Source organism: Notolabrus celidotus, chromosome 1 (assembly GCF_009762535.1).
Source record: "Notolabrus celidotus isolate fNotCel1 chromosome 1, fNotCel1.pri, whole genome shotgun sequence".
In the NCBI taxonomy this organism is placed as follows: Eukaryota; Metazoa; Chordata; class Actinopteri; order Labriformes; family Labridae; genus Notolabrus; species Notolabrus celidotus.
The window spans coordinates 21,272,741-21,293,198 of NC_048272.1; the positions used below are offsets into that span (position 1 = coordinate 21,272,741).

Genomic DNA, 20,458 nt, shown 5'->3' on the forward strand with positions numbered 1-20,458 from the left:
GTTAAACACATTCTTTGAAACTAATGAGTAGAGACAAATATTTGGCTTAAACAGCTGCTTTAATTCTAATTCTAATTGTGAGCCGGCGAACCTGCCCAAGGCCGCTGCAACGGGATGAAATTAGCATCCTTCACCTGAATTACAGAATAATGTATGCCGTAACTGCTAAAAAAATGAGGTCACCTGCCACTAAGGGTGTTAATACTTTTCAGTACCATGTGCTTTATACAGGGAAATAAGTTATATTTATGTTTGATAAGCTACAGCTGCGGTGAGCGGAAGAGAGGGAGCAGCGGTGGCCGATCAAATTAAAGAGGAAGTGAAGAGAAATGAGATGTTATTTTCTGACACAGCAGTTCTGCTCTAATGAACTAATAACAGAGGGTGTGCAAAGGTGCAGGTTCATTAGTTTGCAGCACTTGTTTGCACTTCATCCTGCATGCTGTGTGTCTCTGATCCGCTCTCTGTCACACCTGAAGCTCCTACAACGCCCAGACGCAACGCAAAGTACTCTAATTCTCAAGCCTGCAAATACAGAGGCTTTGTTGTTTCGCTTTAGTGTCTCTCACAAAGATGCATACATTGTGTTTGTGTCAGCTGCAGACAGAGACAGAGATGTGACCTGGTCTCTGTGTTTTCTATATTATCAATCTTTATTTGTATAGCGCCAAATCACAACAAACGTTATCTCAAGACGCTTTTACAAACAGAGCAGGTCTGGACCGTACTCTGTCAAATTGTGAACAGAGACCAAACACCAACACAGGCACACCGTAATCCACGTTGAGCATTGCACCTCGCAGTATTTAGCTAGTTACAGTGGCAAGGAAAAACTTCCTTTTAACAGGTAGAAACCTTGAGCAGAACCAGACTTATGTTAGACAAACATCTGCTGAGACTGAGTTGGGTCTTGAAAGAGGGATAGAGGAGAATAAGAGACAGAGGGAGCAGTGACAGTGATGAGACGAGTAGTAGAAGCTGTTGCCGCTGGAGTCCAGCACGTCCGTATCAGCTGGAGTCTGGAACGTCCACAACAGGACGACGTCTACGGCAGCTTAGTCCTCCTGACCCCACGACTGTTGCAAGCCTGAGTCTGATATCAACGTTTAAAATTCTGACTGCCATCAAGAAAACTAACTTTTAAGAAAAATAATAAGTTATAGTTTTAAAGAGCTTTAGACAGAGTAGTCGTGTTCAGTGACTTGCAGGAGTCGCAGGTGAGGAAAGACTTGAGTTTCAGACGTTGCTACATATCAAATTCAGGTAATTTGATGTTGAGTTGATGCTCCTGCTCGGTCTTGAGTTCTCAGATGTTTGAAAGAAACTTGTGTTATAAACTGGTGAAGTAGAATTCAAGAGATGATGACCTTTCCCCTTGAAACAGATTTATTGTTGCAGCTCAGCCTGAACGTGAGTGTCTGTCAGCCTCTGAAACTTCGACTATCGGTTCTGTCCACCAGGTGGCGTCCTGCTGGGGTTGCTCCTGCAGCAGCCGTTGTCTCCCAGCAGCCTTGGCCTGTCTCACCTGCTGTCTATGAATCTGAGTGACATCCACCTGGAGTCAAGGTAAGAGAGAAGGACAAAGCGTGGACCATAGAGGTGTGAAGTATGTGACAGTATGACACAGCTGTAAGAGTTAAAGGAAGGTGTTTGTATCAGTGTCTTCGGAGAGAAAATCCTTCATTACATCTGCTGAGGAGCCTTTGAGCAAGAAATGTAACCCTGACCCAAACAGAGATGCAGCAAAGTGACCAACAGCCATGATTGCAGACTGACTGATCTGGTTTATGTTGTATTTCAGGATGTCCGGAGTTTTCCTGCTGCACTCTGAAGCTGCAGCCACCAGCAGCAGCAGCAGTGGCGCAGGTGGAGCTCCCAGGGCTGCTCCAAGTCCGGTCCAGAGTCTGGCTGTAACTGGACTCAACATGCTGAGTCAGAGTCGAGCGGAGGCTTCAGCCAGCAGCAGAAACAAAAGGTAGAGAGTGAAGGAGTGAGATGCCTCATCTCTAACTTGACTAACTGTGATATCTGCTGCTCTGAAGAACCCTGAATATGAAGCAACAGAGCCATCTAGTGGCCAAATGATGCAACCGCAGCATTGAAATGATCAAAAACTTGAACACCTCCATGAAACCTCACATTAATGCAGATATTTATCAGATTTATGGAGTTTGTTTTACACATTTCACTCATAAATCTGTTTCCACATTTCGTTTCTAAGGCCTGTTCACAACTGAAGATTATTGCAATTGCATTTTTATACATTTCTTACTGCAATTAGACTCAGCCAACACAACCCAAAACAACAATGCAGCAATTAGACTCAGAGGCAGATCTCATGCACAAATATTTTATATAAAAAAAGAAAGAAAGTCCATAGTCCAAAAGAGAAGAATAAAAAAAGTACAAAAAAATCACAATAAGAATAATAATTTAAAAATGAATGAATTAATACATACAAAAATAAATAAATACAAATAAATAAAAAATAAAAATGAATAAATAAATACATGCAAAATAAAAAAAAGAGTAAAATGAATTAATAAATACATACTAAGTAAATAAATGAATACAAATGTTTCAAAATTAGTAAATGAATACATACTAAAGTTAAATGAAAAAGATAAGTAACTTGATAAATCAAAATAATTTTATTTGTAAAGTGAATTATATAAAAGTATTCTAAATGGATACAACAATCTTAGAAAAATAATAATGATAATAATAATAATCATGTTTTGTATATAACAAATCAGTCCGTCAGAAAGTCAAATTAAAAGAGATGAAGCAACAGGTGTCCACCTCATCTGGAAGACATTTGTTTTACCCGTTATCTCACTGCACTTTAATGTTAAGTGTTTTACATTTTGATCATCAAAATCACAACCATGCCATTAAAAAAATAACCTCCAGTCTTGTTCCTGATTCAAAGACCATGTCCCGGAGCCGACCTCCTCCTCCCTCTGCTGGACCTTCACCTCTCCCGGCTCTGTCAGGTTCTGGACTCGCTCCGCTCCTCATCTTCTGGAAGCAGTGGTTCAAGCTCTGCGGGCCGTGCTGCTGCTGCTGCTGGACCAGGGAGGCTGGAGGAGACTGGTTTGACTGGTTTCAGTGTGGAGGACACTGGTCTGGCTACTCTGAGGCTTCTGTACCTACTGCTGGCCCACAGTGACGAGGTACAAAGGACTGTTGCTGTACTGCAGCTTTTTACAGTGATCAGCTACTTGAGGAGTGTGTTCTGAGTCTGGAGCGGTGACCTTTGACCTTTGTGAACTTTTCAGGTGGTGGAGGCCGTATTGTCCAAGGAGAGTCAGTGCGGGGAAATCAGCAAAAGGGTATGACCTGTAATAACCTTTGAACATTTTAAAGACACAAAGATTTGACCTCTAATCTGTCATTTCTCGATTTTCACTTCCTGTTTATAAATTCATTCTAACATTTCCTGAGACAGAAATAAAAGCCTCTCCTCTCTGGTTGTAGGCGGGGCGCTCTGCTGCAGATGTGGGTGTGTGCTCCCAGAATGCTTTGCTGCAGTCAGTGCTGCGGCTCTGTGAAGGAGGCACGAGTGGCGGCGATGGTGCTTCACAGAGGGAGCAGCTTGTCCTTAACGCCTTGAAGACTCTGTGTGTCCTTATAGAGAAGACTAAAGACACACACACAGATAGGTATACACACAGACGGACACACACAGATGCTGAGAATACTTTTAGCCCCCAGAACTACTTCACCAGGAACTAAATGGTTCCTGTGCCCCCATTGTTGTCTGTGTTTCGACTGCTGGCTTAAGTACCAGGAAGATAATGCAAATCAGGCCAGTGACTTTTTGAGAAAAAAAAGTAATTGCACTACACCGCAAGACCAGTAGAGGGCAGTATTTTGAAGGACAGAATAATAAACAGATGATTACAGAGAACTGGTTTTGTAAATATAACAGAGGACACCAAAAAAGATAGAACAAATAAAAGCAAAGTAAAGAGGGAGAGATCTAATAAACACACATATGCCCAGAGATGAAAACTTACAAGTCAGCACAGTTTTTGAGAGAACTTTCCTGCTTCACCACGCTGTTCTCTGTTTAGTGGGACCCAGCCTTCACCTGGGGGGTGACAGGTTGCTGCTGTTACCAGCTCTCAGGTCTCTAACTGTAGCATGAGGAAGCTGATAACGTGCAGTCTGGATGAAAGAGAGTCCTGAGAGTCTCAAGTTGTTAGTGCAGACTTGATGTCGTTATTTGGATCATTTTAATCTACAGACGAGCTCTTTTGGCTAGGAGATTTTTACTCCAGTTTGAATCTGTGAGGGTGGCATAAAGCCTTGAAGATGTCATAAAACTCTGATGCACCCTTCAGCTCACATCAACACTGTTTTGATTCCTTTGATTCCTCAAATTGCATCTCAAAGAGACACTCACACACACACACACATGATGCAACACTCACCTAGGATGACGACTGCTGGAGGTAGAGGAGTGGCTGCACAGGGAGAGTGTTTATGACTATTCCACTGACTGTCAGAGGTTACGTAACGTCTTACTGTAAACTACCTGCAGCTTTTACTGTCAGTGGTTACATAACAGAGGGAGAGGTGGAGAGAACCGGAGGAGCAGAACTTTGTCAATCATGAAGAATGAGCTGCTGATGTGTTGAGAAGAAGAGAAGAAGATCAGATCTTTGTTGTAACAAAGAGAAAAAGAACTGCTCTGTGCCTTTTTATAGATTCAATGTATGAAAATCATCTGAAAGTCCAGAAATAAAAGTGCAAACTCAGCACCGATTTTATCTATGTCTCTCTTCTCTTTCTCCCTCAGGTTGAAGTGTGTGTTGCCAGTCCTGAGTTTGTGTTTGTCAGCAGACAGCAGGCTGCAGACAGTCTCCGAGTGTGTGTCCGTCCTCGCGTCCATGTCCAACCACCAGAGTCTGTCTCAGCAGCTCCGCTCCCAGCACGGTGAGGCCGGTTCAGTCATCATATTTGTTTAAGCGTTTTATATTTTTGACATTTTATTTTGTCTCTTTGTTGACATTAAATGTTTTTGTGTCTCTCCTTTAGACCCGTGTGTGTTCCTGAAGTTGTTCCAGTACATCAGGACCAGACCAGAGAGCCAGGCAGCACACACAGACTGGATTCTTCTGGACCTGCAGGTAACATTCACACAACATTCTGTTGGGGCGCCCCCCCCCAACAGCGGCCCCCGCCCCCCTTGGAAGTTCATTAAATTTTATTTTCTATATCGCGCCAGATCACAGCAGAAGTAATCCAGAGTTACCTCTCTTAAAGATCAGGTCTTAAACTTGTTATTTTATTAAACAGACTAAATATTCTTATGTTATTTATCTTATTTACATGACGGGATGTCATTATACTCATCTGCTCTCTGTATCGCATGGCAGAGTTCTGCCTCGATGGGCACACAGACAGACAAACACGAGCGCTCACATACATACATCACAGCACAATGATACGATAAATGTTCATCAACAACTTGTTCTTTCAAGACGAAAACAAGACTATGACGAGCTAAAGTGCATCACTGATAATACAAACTCAGATGAAAACTTTAGTGGCGGACAGTCGGACATGAAGAGTTCATATTTTCCCCGCTGTGCGTCTAATCTTAAGAAATTAAAGCGATGCATTCCTGTGACAGGCTGAGTTATTGTTTGAGGGGCTCAGTGTTAGCTTGGTCTCTACCTGCAGCAGGTGTGCTGTGTGAGCCAGTCTCCTCTTTTTTTACCCCCATGTTGTGTGTTAGTGACAAAAGACATACCCGGGGGGTGTCCGTTTAATATTTGACGTTTGCAGTTTTTGCCGCTTTCACAGTAAAAATCTTCCGTCTAGAGCTTGATTTAATCCAGTTTGGTGATACATCAGACATCTTTAGAAAGTTGGATCAACTCCTTGGCATCAAAGAGTGCTGTGAGCTGACTGTTTGTCCAGAGGTCCAGAGCGCCTGTTACTGCAGGTGCATTCAGGGACCGTCATAAAAGTGCAATGCAGACCTGTATTTTGCATTCATGGCATTTTTATTTGAATCAAGAGAATCAGATATAGTGGTCACATGAAGAATGTTTTCTTTGGACTTTTTAGCAGGCTAGATTATTTAACTTAAGATATTACAAAAGTGTTAAAAGAGTGAAATGTTGACCATTTTAGTACTTGGTAAAACCCTGATACCTGATATCTGATCGACTACATGAATTATTTAAAGATAGATAGATAGATTGTCGTCGCAAAGTCTGTCTGCACACTCTTGATATAAAATATGAAGTTCGCCTAGTCCGAGACATGACCAAGTAAAAATGCTGTTGATTCTTAGATGAGACTGAGACCTTAAATAAGCGGTCTCGAGACCAAGACCGGTGCTGAGTACTACAACACTACAATATCTTTTGCATGAAAGACGACAGAGAGAAGAGAGGAAAGAAAGAGCAGCTGTTGTTTGAAGCCCCGTGATTGGTCTGCTTGGCCACATTGTATTTGCCGCATTCACAGCACTTCCGGGATCCCCGCTCATCGTCCGTGTATTTCATCTCCTCCTCTCTATTCTTCATGTAATCATGTCTGTATGATAAACAGCAACATGTATCAGCTGTAGATTAACATAACACGCTCTGAATCGCCGTGGATAAGTAAACAGAGATCGTAGCAGGCCAGAAGCAGTCGACCTGACTATCAGAGAGACCACATTGCCCTCAAGTGTTTCAGCGGAGAATTGTTGCGCGTCACAGACACATCGACGCACAAGTATGTGGTACTCATGTCCGCATCGACCCCTGCTGTGTAGAGTCAATGCAGAACTATAAATCAGCCATTAGTTGCTCCATCTCATTTTTATTTTTACCACTGTGACGTCTGCTCGTGCACATCTAGCGTCCCGGGCTGACTTCGTCACATAATTGGCTTGACACTTCAGGGTCATCAGTTGATCTGGGTCACTTTGCTCCAGGCTGAACAGCTGGACCCTCTGCTGAGTCGGACTGCTTCCTGTGACAATCCACGCATGGCTTCCTATGCAGCAGTTCATATCTGAGTGTTTATTTGACTGGTTTAGAAGTTGTGTGTCGTAGTGTGTCTCATATTTCTTGTAAGAACTTTTACTTTATCCAGCTGCAGTAAAAAAAATATTTGAACACCTCTTTTATCAGAGTACTAACGGTGCTTTTGTTTTGAATGTTTTTGTCACAGGTGGTTCGTTTGCTGAGCAGACTGATGACTCAGAGAGCAGAGAGATGGACGAGCAGCCAGCACGGCACCTGTCCGTGTTACACTGAGGTGAGACTCTGACGGTGTGATGCTCTGCTCCGTCTCTCTCTGTAAACTAAACTTTGTGTTTATCCACAAAAATCTTCTCCTCTCTCAGCTTGTTCAGACGGTGGTGATCGTTTTCCATCGTCAGTGGTTGGATCTTCGAGGCGCTCAGGAGCTGACAGACTCATCAGGTCACTCAGAAATTATTCATTGCTTCTTCTTTACAAATGTGCATGAAGAAAAACAACAATCAGAATCTTATTAAAGTTATTTTTCTTCCATCCAGGTGTGGCCCCGCCCTCACAACCAAGCCCCGCCCCCTCCCCGCCTTGGTTTCGCAGCCCGGCAGTGTCTCTCCTCAGAGAGTGTCTGCTGCTGCTGCACTGGCTGCTCCTGCATCACAGCAGCTTCTCAGAGAGCTGCAGGCCGCTGCTGCACATGTACGACCAGGTGATCCCTGCCGTGAGAGATACGCTGAGGAAGATCCCCGGGCTGAGCGAGAGCGAGGGTACGAACAGAAACATTATTCACACGTTTATGTTAAGTTAAATGCTTAAAATATTCTGTGCATCCTCCAGGTGTCGGCCCAACTGTTGCTCCTACAATCACATCACCTGCTGATACCGATAACAGACTCACTTCAACTTAGGCTGTGTGATGGGTTCACAAACACTTAACACACGGTGCAACTTTACAGTATTTTGCCCTTCTTCTTACAAAGTGTTTCTCATGATCCCCATTATCTCAGCATGTGTTGATGAGGCTTGTTTACGATGCAGTGTATTGTTACAATCCCAAAAGTAAGTGCAGAATAACATCGTCAACAACCAGCTGCTCAAAACTATCTTCACACAGTGTCAGGTTTCTGTTGAAAGTGAGACACGGCAGCTTGATTGATACTTTAACAGATTACCTGCAGAGTGTTGGACACTGCTCGCACCTCGTACAAGAAGGGAGATCATGCACTAGTTTATTGATCATAGATGGACATTTTATGTTAATTAAAGGTCTATAAATAAACCTCTGCAGCTGTAAATGTACCTGAACATGGACAGGTCGCCCAGGTATTGAAATTTGAGGGTTGATGTCCTGAGTTTGAGTTTCTGTAACATTCTGATCTTCTCTACTGTTCCGTTCATCAGAGCTGGCTCTGGAGGAGATCTGTCGCTCAGAGGGCGACGACACCGACGACATGGATACTGACACCGGATCCTGACTGGCTGATGTGACCAAAAATCAGACACGAAGGCTGGCTGTTGATTGAATATTTCACACTGAGGACAAAAGAGACTGCTTTCTGTCAAACTGATGAATTACACACTGAAGTGAAATTAAGGATTATAGTCTGAAGAGACAAACGGTCTGATAGGATGTAACAATAAAACACAAAGGTGAGAAAACAGGAGTCTCCTAATCTGTCTCTTTTATTCTTTCTCTTCCCTGTTTTGTTCCCCAGGCTTCTTCCAATCTTTTTAGTTTTAGCTTCAGACACTTGAGAAATTTTGACTAACAATCTGATTTAACTAAAACCAAACAAAAACAAACACAAGACCAGACAGTTTAGTAAAACCACTTTATTTATTCTGCAGTTTTAAATGAGGTCTGAATGAAACGTTCAGAAGAAGGCATCCTGTTAGCTGGCTGCAGGTGTGTTGAGCTGTGATCGGTCAATGAACAAAGGAATCATTTCAGTCCCGTTATCTCTGGAATAGAACTTCAAGGTTGTAAAAATGTGTGCTTTTTATAAAAAAAATTGTCTTAAAGATGTGAGGTCTTGTGAAAACTTGGTTAACATCAGTGAATGAAGTTTTAATCCTGAAATAACCGGCCTGAAACATTTCGCTGCTACTGAAACTGTGATCGTCATAAACTTAGGTCAGACTGAAGCTAAATTTACAGTTCAACATCGATGGCCACGTGTCCAAGAGATCTGTTGACTTTAAAACACTGATTCATCCTTCACTTGTAATTTCTAAAGAGCAACCAGGAAGTGTAAACACTGAGGAAGGAACTGTGTCTCATTTCAAGCCCCGCCTCCTCCACGCCTTACACCACACATTGTGATCAATGAGTTTTAATCAGCCTATAAATAAGAAGTTGTTTTATTCTAAGGATAAAACTCCTGCAGGATGGTAAGTAAGGGATGATGTATAAGACCCCCATAGCGCCCTGCTAACCATGATTATCCCGCTTACTACCCGGCCACTTACGATACAAACATGTTGGCAACTGCTATCATAACCACCGCTCATGGTTTAAGTTTCTTTGTAGCAACCGGTGACCTAAAGTTGCCGTAGCTAATATTGATTGATTCGACAAGACCTGTCATCAGTTTGTCTCTGTCGTTGCTCATTTTAGGGAAATTTAATAACCGTTGTCAAGGAGTTTCGACCAATCAGAATCAAGCATCTTAGACGACCGGAAAATCAGTAAGAAAGCCAGGTAATAACGGGTCTTAAACACATCGCATGTTAAGGTTTTTCGACTGCTGGTGCAGGTGACTCCGCTTTGAACTCAGTAAAGCAAATTATTTATGTTGGCCACACCCCCTAAAAGGGGCGGGGGTTGAGTTGAGACACAGCTTCAGTTACAGGAAGGCACCTGAGGGTCGGGTCAAGTAATCCAGGATCAGACTGTTCTGGAGTGAGTGAGTGAGTGTCTGTCTGTCTGTCTGTCTGTCTGTGTGTTTGTGTACTCTTGCATTGTCTATGTTTGTGAGGACTTATTTGAGTTGCATACTGGCAGTGAACATATTTCCTATTTCCTTCCCAAAAAAAGAGACGTGGATTTGAGAACTGGCCACAAGCAAGCAGGATTACAGAAGTACTTTGTTCTGGTGTTGAAACAAACATTGTGCTGCTGATATCTAACGCAGGTGAATTTGTTTTGCAGTCAGGTTTATTGTAAGGTTTATCGAGCTGTGAAGGTTTTAAAGTGCAGGTCCTCACAAGTGTAGAACGTCACACACATCATTAGTGTTTCTCGGTCCATAGTGGCACCACCTGGTCCTCGTCCTCCACTTTGTTCTGAGGTGTTTTGTGTGAACTGTGGTGCGTCTTGAGCATGCTGTGATGTGGCCTGCGTGGATTGGACAACCACGGGTGCATCAGCAGCTCAGACGCCTCCAGCCTCTCCGCGGGCGACTTCCTCAACATGCAGCCAATCAGACACTTAGCCTGAGGTGACAGCCAATCAGGCAGGCTGAAGGCACCGCGGCGGATCTTTGCGAACAGCGCGGCGGGCTGCGTGTCCTGAAAAGGGTAACGTCCGATCAGCATGGTGTACAGAGACACGCCCAGGCTCCAGATGTCTGCCGCCCGGCCCGAGTATGAGCCTTTCCCGTTGGTCAGCAGCTCGGGGCTCACGTAGGCGGGGCAGCCGTGTCTGTCCGTCAGTGAGTCGTCATTTTGGTTCCCGTGTAGGAGGACGCAGTCGTTGAGGCCGAGCAGAGCAAGACGAGTCCTGCAGAGAAAACAACACGGATCGTTTTTAATTTGCAGCAGAATATAAAGGACTGGGGATGGGATTAGAAAGAGTTGTTGGAGAGTTAGACTGCTACTACATCTGAACACAGGTAACTAATTCTGTAAGTATGCTTCAAGTATTGTAACCTCCATGTTTTGGACTTTTCGAGGTATTTTTACAAATTATAAATATTTTTTGGGATAAGCGGAATTGAGAATTTGCTGTAGCTGCATTCACTGTATCATGCCCAGTATCAGCAATAATATGAATGCAGATTTTTGCACAGTGAATAAGCGCATTAATAGTAAAGTTTGTGCATGTTTGCTCGATTAACTTTTATAACTACCATCGTCAATTTTACTTGCCAGCCCCAGAATTACTTATCAGCTGAATGAATTCATTCTTTAATAGGCTTGACAGTCTGGCCACTATCCGATGCTGTAGCTCTGATTAATGGCTCCTCCCATAATGCTTAAATGCTCTACTACCAGGATGTAAAGAAGCACCAATTACGGATGTTATCTCGTATCATAGTTTGTCAGTATGTTGATCTAGAACAGTTGTTCCCAAAGCATGGGTCGGGACCCCCTAAGGGGTCGCAAACACCAATGGAGGGTCGCGAGATGTCTTCCAGAATTTTTTTTTTTAAAGCAACCCAATTTACTTATTTTACCCATTATTGTAGAAATAGACAAAAAATGTAGTTTAAATAAAATCCTGCAAATAAGTACATTTCATTAGTTTTCTGCCTTTCTATGTTGCCGGATGACTCCTAAAGTTAGAGTTAGGGTTAGCTAACAGTTAATCATGTCGGTAAACTAATTTTGAAGTTGTAAATGAAGTATGAAGCAACATTTAACCACTTGGAGGGACAGTAGGGGTCACAAGTCTGTGGCACCTATATTTTGGGGGTCGCGGGCTGAAAAGTTTGGGAACCCCTGATCTAAAAAATGGAGATAGAGTTGTATAAGCTGATTAAACTTGCATATAACCACTCGACGAGGGCAATGTGACACTAGAAGAGGTATGTGAACGTTAACCTGCAAGGAGGACTGAAGGTTGACGGTGCTAGCTCTGCTATTGGTAGTCTCACAGCAAACCAATTTGACATAATTCACCTCCAGACTTTGAGATCCCGTGTTTAGCCTTGTTAAATTAATTATAGGGATGTAACGATACACTCAACCTACGATTCAATTCCCGATTTTTGGTTCATGAAATGATTCGAATCCCGATTAACTCATGATTTTCAAGAAAACTGGATTAAATTCAAAATTTAAATAACTATTATTTTATTTCAATTCTCAGATATGGATGGTTGCAATATATATTTTTTATCTTATATTTATTTGAAAAAAAAAGTAATTCTTTTCAACAGTAAGCACCTTTTACTGTTTAAAAATAATATCCGGATACAAATTTTGTTGAATCGATTTTAATCCATCCTTATTTGTATCGATTCTTTACCATCTTGCGATATATACTTACATCCCTAATTAATTGTGCTCATTTTTGTCTGTGTTCTTGATGTCTTTTACCTGTAGACCAGCTAGTAAGTCCGAGTTTCAATTTCAGTATTAACGAAAAAGGAAAGGGGCCCCGTTCAAACATCTCCAATCGTTAGTATTTCAGCTTCAATTATAGTACGGTAATTTTTATTTTTTTTTGCACAATTGGCAGTATCCAGATTTGATCCTTTGCAGCTGAAACTGTGTTATGATCAGTATAAGCAATATTTAAAATATTTAAATGCAGCATCAAAATAAATCATATCCTTATTGTTTGCAACATTTACAGTATTTGCAGCAATATCAAGATTTTTGAAGGTTTTTTTTCTGAAGTGATATAGCTTCAGCTTCTATAGAATTTAATTAAAAACATACTTTTTAAAGGTACTTTTAACATTACTATCGCACTAGTTTAGCAGTTTTAACATTATATAAAGGGATTTTTTGCATAATAATAATATAAAGTCAGTCAGTATCAGTATTTTCTAGCTGTGTCAGTAGTTTGAGTAGCCTCATCGTATGTAATTCAGTCTCAATCTACTGTATGTTGTTGTCGTGTAGTATTGCAGTGTAATAAGTCTTATGCCAGGCTTGTATAACTCACCTGTATTTATCAGTGAAGACGAATCTGCGGAGCTTCAGGTCTCTCAGGACGACTCCGTGTTGATGGCAGTGTGTCACAGCATTAAGCATCTGAGCGAATAGATGCCCCACCTCCTCCTCGCCTAGACGCTTCCTGCTTCTCACATACGCGTGCATGTCCCCATAGTGTCCAGGCAGGAAGACGTACACCTTGTCCTGGCCGACCACGACGTCCTGCAGGCCAGAGATGTTGTCATGTTGACCGATCCGGGAGTAGGCAGCCAAACGCTCCTGGTAACCACGCAGAGGAATCACCTGTACATGCAGGAGGGAAGGTTTGATCAATACAGTGACAATGAACAATATTACATGAGTTATAAATGGTGTGTTCATTGTAGAGTCAGGAGGGTTAAAGATCTTTACCTGACAGGTGTACTGCTGCTCTGTGTGAGCATGTGAGGCTCTGTATGTCTCCTCTCCCTCGCAGCGTTCAAACAGGATGTACGGTCCAATTCTGGTCGGGGATTGGCTCAGGTCAGTCTTGGGAGTGGGGCTTCTGGATCTGAGGCAGGGTGATAGCCCGGTGGATTGAGCGGGCAGGGCCAAACGGGCAATTTTACATTTAGGTAAGTTCTCCCGGGGCTCATCCAGTAACCTCTTCAGACAGTGCTGAGACCTCGCTGTGGCCACGGCCATGCTTATCTGTGACTAGAGGAGAGAAGTGACATCATCAGGTAAGTTTGTTTTTACTATGAAGGGGCTGAAGGGAGTGTTTGAAACAGGACATTATGTCAGAGTGGATCAAAGTTGCAGGACATATCCTACATGTTGTGCAGACATGCGGACTGAGGAGGTGTTGACTCCTGAAATGTTCCAGAAAATGTCAGAATGAGCAGCATGTGTGAACAAAAACAGCTGAAATTTTCATCTTGACTTCATCTGGACTTTTTCCTGCAAGGCCCCCTGGTAAAAATTCTGTGTGAAGTCAGTCAGGGTTTGCAGCTATAAGAACACAACAAAGTGTAGGTGGGCATGATGATGTTAATGTTATGTGACCATCTCAAAGACTGTATAAATAATGGACGTAGTATCCTTGACGTCACCCATCTGTTCCTGAGCGCTGTTTTGGATCCAAGCGGCGGCCATATTGGAAATGCGGAACTCAACCAGGCAAAGTGTGACGTAAAGAGGCGGGGTTTGAGCCTCCTAGCCAACAGCTTCACAAATTCACCTCCTGTACAGTGTGTGCTGATAGAGAAATAAGCTACGTAGGCCCAAGCCGTCTTTTGAACCAGGCTGTTTATTTCTGCTATTTAAAGATCGTCTTCTTTGAATTGGTGTCTATGTGGTTTCTGGTGTTTCTGCAGCCAGCCTCAAGCGGATTCTGGAGGAACTGTAGTTTATAACACTTCCGCATGGGCTTCGTATTTTGAGACCGGAGGTTGCCGCTTGGACTATCTAACAGAATGAATTCTAAAAACAAGAGCAGAGATGGTCTTTGCATGTCCTTCTGTTTCCACGCAGAATGCAAAAACTGCCATCATGGTGTAGGTCTGATGCTCTGTCCACCATCATGTTGTGAACAATGCACTTTGGTTTTCATACCATGCTTCTGATGTCATGCCCCGCCCACCACCACCTCCGCCTTCACTCGATATGAGGAACATGCAAGAACAAGCAACCTTGGAAATTTTGTGCATGTGTGAAAGGTGCTTCTGTGTTATTTGTCTCTTTTTTGCCACACTTTGCAATACTTATAACTTCTGCAGGATGAGGCTTTGAAGGAGGGTTACATTACCATAGCCTTTGTACTGTTGTTTCATACAATAGCCAGTTTAAATCTCTATTAGGTTTAGTTTTTGTTATACTGCATGTCAAGTCCTCTGCTGCAGTCGACATAATCCCGATTATGTTTTAATCAAAGTTATTTTAATCCTTTTTAAAGTTTTAAACAACACAAAGAGGAGCTTTTATCAGGATGTAACCTGAGATTAGATTTGGATAATTTGTTTTCTTATCCTTATTTTTTACTTTTGAACACCTGACTTCAAGATTTGATCCAATCCATTAGTTTGAATCCAGGTCAACTGGATCATCACTACAAATAATACTTTTCCTGCATTTTAAAAAGAAGATTATTGTTAAAAGGACTGTGCCTGTCCTGACTACATGTGTTGTTTAAAGATGATTATTATGATTATCTTCATGTAATAAATACATTTCGGTGAGTTATGTGAGGGCAGAGTAAGGTTTCCCTCCTTCAGCGCCCTCTGCTGGTGACACATCAGCTGCACCTCCTCCCCTCTATAAAAACACTCCTCAGTGTAATTTTACTGTAATAAGAATTATATTATTATCACATCTCTCTGTGTCGAGCGTCTCTGCTGCTCACATGTTAACGTGTCTATAGGCTTCATGATGAAACTTCCTGTAAGCTGACAGACGCTTCAGCTTTCAGATCGTTGCATCAGAGCACAACAGTTTATAGTTTAAACAGGCTTTAAATACAGTCAACACCTACCACACACACAGAGAGACATGCACACGCACACACACGCACACAGGAGGAGAATAGATGTGTGCTTTGGGTACAAAGTGTCTCAGAGCCCGCGGTCAGTGTGGTGTCACTGTGTGGAAACCTGCTGTTAGCCAACGCTGCTTTCACTCTGGTGAAACACCCTGAGTCAGTGTCACCACGGCAACGTCATGCTCATCACACACACATACACACACGCACACACAGAGTGAATCAGTGCTGTTTGATGTCTCATCTCGTCAGCTATTTGCAATAGATTTGTTCACTTTCTGTCAAGTTGCAGTTTCACAATCAGAGATCAGACTTATTAGAAATGAACAAAAAGCAAAACTAACTTCTGAATTTTTCTAATTCTTCTTTTATTGATCAAACTTAAAAAAAAAACTTCATCTCCTTTATTCTGAAATCTATTCTACTAAATAAACTTTCTAAAAATGTGGAGTTTGAGTTTTCAGCTAATTGTGTGATCAAATCAGCGTCTTTGAGTTTTTAGAAAAGCGCTTTATAAATAAAATGTATTATTATTATTATTATTATTATTATAAATAATTGAATATTTTGATGAATAAACAATAACTGTCTGAAGACAACAATAAATGCCATACCAACTTCCTGTAATTCAACTTTATGTCTTTAAACAACTTTTTATATCTTAAAACATCACAACTATTGATGTTTTTTCTGTTGTTTCTGTCCTTCTGTCGGTTCTTCTGATATGTGGGTCCTGCTGTTGGCTCTTCTGTTGTTTGGTTTCTACTGCTGATGGTTCTTATTCTGTTTAGGTTTTCTGATGATTGTTATTATGTTTTCAGGGTTCTTCTGCTTTTGGTTCTCGTGATATGTGGGTTCTACTGCTGATAGTTCTTCTGATATTTGATTTCCACTTTTGTTGGTTCTCCTGATATTTGGGTTCTATTGCTGATGGTTCTTCTGTTGTTTTGGTTCTACTATTGATGTTTTTTTCTGTTGTTTGGGTTCTGCTGTTTGTTCTCATGATATTTTGGTTCTACTGCTGTTGGCTCTTCTGATGTTTGGGTTCTTTTGCTGGTTGGATTATGTTATTGTGGTTCTTACTTTGTTGGGTTCACACTTTGGTTCTTGCTTTGCCCCTATGTTGTGGTTTTTTGCTTGTATGTTAAAGCACTGTGTTGTTTTTGAAGGTACTACATGAGTACAGTTATTATTTTAGTGTTCTTAAGTCTAACTGGGTATTGTTCCTATCTCTGACAATCATTAAACACAATAAAATGTACTAAACAGTCGCAGAAAAGAAAAGTGAAACCTGCAAAAACTCACATTTAAGAAGCTCAAAGCACTTTGTTATAAGAGGCATGTTTAACTATTTTTATTTATTCAATTATTTTATGTGCCTTTAAAAGTTTTTTGATGATGTGCTTCAATACTGACATTTTTATGTTTTGTTTTGAACACTGTATCTCAAGCTTAAGGTCAAGAACTTTCACTTTCTGTTAGGACCTTCATCTTTAAATATCTGCGCCAACACAAAATACACCTGAGCAGACTTAAAACAGAGTCGATGACACACAAGTGCAGCGGTAAAAACTTAAAAACACCGACAGTAAGTCATACAAAAACTGTCTAATTACATGACAGAATAGATATTATGACTGATTTTACTGTAAACCCTCTTATCACAGATGGACTGAGTTGTCTCAGATGTTTCGGGAGTCGGTCGTCCACTCTCTCATACATTCAACATCAAAAACTGAATCTCAAACTCGTCAATGATCCTCTGAATCCAAACAATCCTGGATCAAGGACTCGTTTCTTGTTTTTGTTATCTCTTTGGAGCGTGCCACACACAATGCAAACACAGACAGAGAGTCCCTGCAGCAAAAACAACTACAGACTGAGAAACACCAACACACACCTGAGCTCGCTCCATCAGCTGATGCAACATGATTGATAGTTACTGAGGCAGCTATTAAAGTATCATTAACAGGATAGGAACTGGACTTTGATGCGGTTAAGTGGACTTTATCAGAGCAGCAATACAACACAAATATTCATTTACCTGAGGAGTAGTGTTTTGATTTGCTCCTCCTGATTATGGTCACTTCATTTCTGAGACTGGTGTTATCTTACATGATGATTTGAGGAAAATATGAGTAAATATTTGTAAATTTACTTATTTAGTTGTGTATATAAGATATGCTTATTTCTACTTCTTTATTTTTAATAGCTTATAACTTTTTAATAATTGCTATATATTGTATTGTTTACTTTATACCGTTTTGCACTGTCTACTTTGCTGCTGTAACACTTGAATTTCCCTGTTGTGGGACGAATAAAGGAATATCTTATCTTATTGTTTCATCATAATAAATATTATTGACTTAAGATATAATCATTTAGGGTAACTCCAGTATCAAAGTCTGCATCCAAATGTCCTCCACATTGAACAAGAATAAGATAAGGAGGCTATTTACACGTTAATGCATCTGCAAATATCATAATGTATCCTATATATCAAACTTTATATGAAAAGATGCATTACATATACTTTTAACCTCCAGAACTTTAACTTTTAATAGTGCAAATTTAAGCTGCATTAATAAGCATCAGGTTAGTCACTTACCATGTGATTTTCAGACTATCTGGTCCTCCCTCTGGGTCAACAGGAAACCAGCAGATCCAGCAGGAACCTGAGTACAGTCAGAGCGCAGCGGATGGTCTCTGTGGGTCTGCTTTTCTTTTGTCTTGAAGTTGCTGGAGACATAAAAACCTTGAAGTTGTGGAAGTTTTAACTCAGACTGGAAGGGAGTGTTGATACTGGGAGAACTGGAGCGGACTGGTGACGTCTTTGTCTCGGTATTATTGTCGCGTCGGTTGCGCAACTTTTCGTCAGTCAGCTGTCAGTTGTTGAGCTTCTTCTTCTTCTTCTTGTTCGGTTGGAATGAAGTTAAACTTTAGTAAAGATCAGAATAAAACAAACAATCTGCTGAAAAAATAATAAAGATTAAACTTTTCAAAAACCCAGAGCTGAAGCGAACAAAGCCGAGTGAACCCGAGTCCTCCTCCTGTTTAAACTGAAGTCCTCTCCACTTCACGTCCTGGTGTTAGATCCAGTCTGACCCTCTGATCCTGATGCAGTCCGGCTCTGACTCTACTCCTCTCCAGAACCTTCGGGCGCTCTGTAGACCCGGACCCGGACTGACTGACTCTGAGGTCTGCTGGGTTACGTTGTTCCATCCTGCGGTGTCGTCATCCAGAAGGGGGCGGAGCCTCGATGTTGCAATCCTGAGCCGATCAGTCGTCAGAAAACAGACACGAGACCAAACAGAGGAGCGTCGTTAGGTTTCGATATTAAACTCTGTCAACAGAAGAGGAGAGGGGAGTGTTTATACAGAGATAACCAATACTCAAACTACGGAAGAGGGTTAGGGACACTGAAAAATAAAAAAGTTTTTATTTAATTATTATTCTGAGATTAAAGTCACAAAAATAAAATAACATAACGCATGTTGTTGGATAGTAAATATAATGTGTCCCTGACATTATAAATTAAATGTGTGTCGCACTTATTAAAAGTGAAACGAAACTTGTATTTCCTTATCAAAGTCTTGTTTACTTTCAAATTTCTCCCCCAGGGGACTTCAAAGTTTCCTCAAGAAGTTGCGTCAGACTTTTTTTAACTCTGAATTTGAATCTGAAAAGTATGGAAGCCCATTTGTGCCACTAAAGAAAACAAACAATAAGTGAATAAGTGTGCAATAAAACAAATGTTAGGTCAGTAATAAGAAAGTAAGACATTTGATTAAGATAAAAAAGTCATTTGTTTGAGATGATACGTCAAACTCATGAGAATGAATCAGAATCAGTATCAGAAATACTTAATTTATCTTGGGGAAATTCAGTCATTACAGTATGCTTTATACATAGTATGTAAGAAAGTCAAAATATAATAATAATATAAGGAATAACATAAGATATAAATAAAAATAAAATAAAAATGAAATAATAATAAAGTATGTACAAAAGCGCTGGAAATGAAGGTGATATATAAAAGGATGTTAAAGTCGTAAGGATATTGCACCATATTATATGGTTATGAAGAGGGGATGACATGAGAAGTCACAACTATGAGAAAAGTCATAATCATGAGATGAAAGTAATAACTATTGGATAGAAGTTGGAGTGATGGGATAGAAACTCAAAATTAGTGAAAATGAGGAGCTTATGATCTTATTTATAAGAAAGTAAGTCATGATAATGAGATAAAGTCAATTATGAGATGTGAGGTCATGACTATGAGATGAAAAGTCGTGGACATAATAAAGTCAAGGAAAAACACGAGAGAGACCTTAATTTTCATCTGCATAGGTCTATCACAACATTTCAACATTTTTTTTTTCGATTTAAACCTTTCTCATTATTATGACTTTTTTGTCTGATGATAATGAATTAACTTTTGGAATTTTTGTCATCAAGGCCAAGTTTCACTTTTTTTGTTTCTTTTTTAACAGGGGGTGAGAGTTGAGATACTGAAAACATCAAATGAATGTGGCTTAAAAATGATGCCATCATTTGACGTTAAGATTTTATAGAGAAGAATGATAAGTAGTGGAGAATGTGAATAATCAAGTTAACTTATTTTTGAAATATTTTCTTATATTTTACTTACTGGACATTAATGCAGATCTTTCATATAAAAGGGACAAATAAATGCTCAAAACTGTGTTAGAAAAGAAATGAAAAGTAAAGAAAATTAGGAAAGAGTTGCTAAGTGTTGCTGTTGTCTCATAGTTTATTGTTCTTATCCTAATAATGTTTATTAAGAATAATAATAATTATAATTGTTGATCAGTTTTCAAAAACCAAGTTACATATTTATTTACATGGACAGCAAAATATAACAAGCAGTTTGTAAAATCACACGAGGCAAGATAAAGGGAAAAAAAACATATTTTAAAGACATAAAATTCCCCTAAAAGAACTCTAAAGGAATAAAATTATTTTAAAAATAGATAATATATCCTTAACATGTATTCTTGTAGTATCCACATCTTACTACAGTTGAGTAAATAGACTCAAATTTCCCTTTATAAACACAACTTTACAGTCAGGGCTCTGAAACTCGGGCTGCTGTCACAAACGGATA

At 40.5% G+C, this 20,458-nt stretch overlaps 2 protein-coding genes across 3 annotated transcripts in view; one reads left to right on the forward strand and one right to left on the reverse strand.

The window, feature by feature from the left end:
* The window catches only part of atrip (ATR interacting protein), a 99,110-nt gene extending 90,460 nt beyond the window's left edge, over window positions 1-8,650 (forward strand). For both annotated transcript variants that reach the window (XM_034681608.1, XM_034681600.1), the window contains 11 exons: window positions 1,461-1,566; window positions 1,802-1,975; window positions 2,933-3,176; window positions 3,282-3,335; window positions 3,481-3,665; window positions 4,808-4,944; window positions 5,047-5,138; window positions 7,183-7,269; window positions 7,358-7,436; window positions 7,532-7,753; window positions 8,388-8,650. In XM_034681608.1, coding sequence (XP_034537499.1) covers window positions 1,461-1,566; window positions 1,802-1,975; window positions 2,933-3,176; window positions 3,282-3,335; window positions 3,481-3,665; window positions 4,808-4,944; window positions 5,047-5,138; window positions 7,183-7,269; window positions 7,358-7,436; window positions 7,532-7,753; window positions 8,388-8,461 — 1,454 coding nt within the window. In that variant the 3' untranslated portion in view covers window positions 8,462-8,650. The remainder of the gene's footprint in view (window positions 1-1,460; window positions 1,567-1,801; window positions 1,976-2,932; window positions 3,177-3,281; window positions 3,336-3,480; window positions 3,666-4,807; window positions 4,945-5,046; window positions 5,139-7,182; window positions 7,270-7,357; window positions 7,437-7,531; window positions 7,754-8,387) is intronic.
* Window positions 8,651-8,804: 154 nt separating this feature from the next.
* trib3 (tribbles pseudokinase 3) lies at window positions 8,805-18,685 on the reverse strand. The gene is made up of 4 exons (XM_034694106.1): window positions 17,936-18,685; window positions 13,224-13,508; window positions 12,823-13,115; window positions 8,805-10,707 (listed from the first exon to the last, which is right to left on the reverse strand). Exons 1-4 carry the CDS (start codon window positions 17,936-17,938, stop codon window positions 10,218-10,220), a joined length of 1,071 nt encoding a protein of 356 aa, XP_034549997.1. The 5' UTR covers window positions 17,939-18,685; the 3' UTR covers window positions 8,805-10,217.
* Between the last annotated feature and the right edge of the window lie 1,773 nt (window positions 18,686-20,458).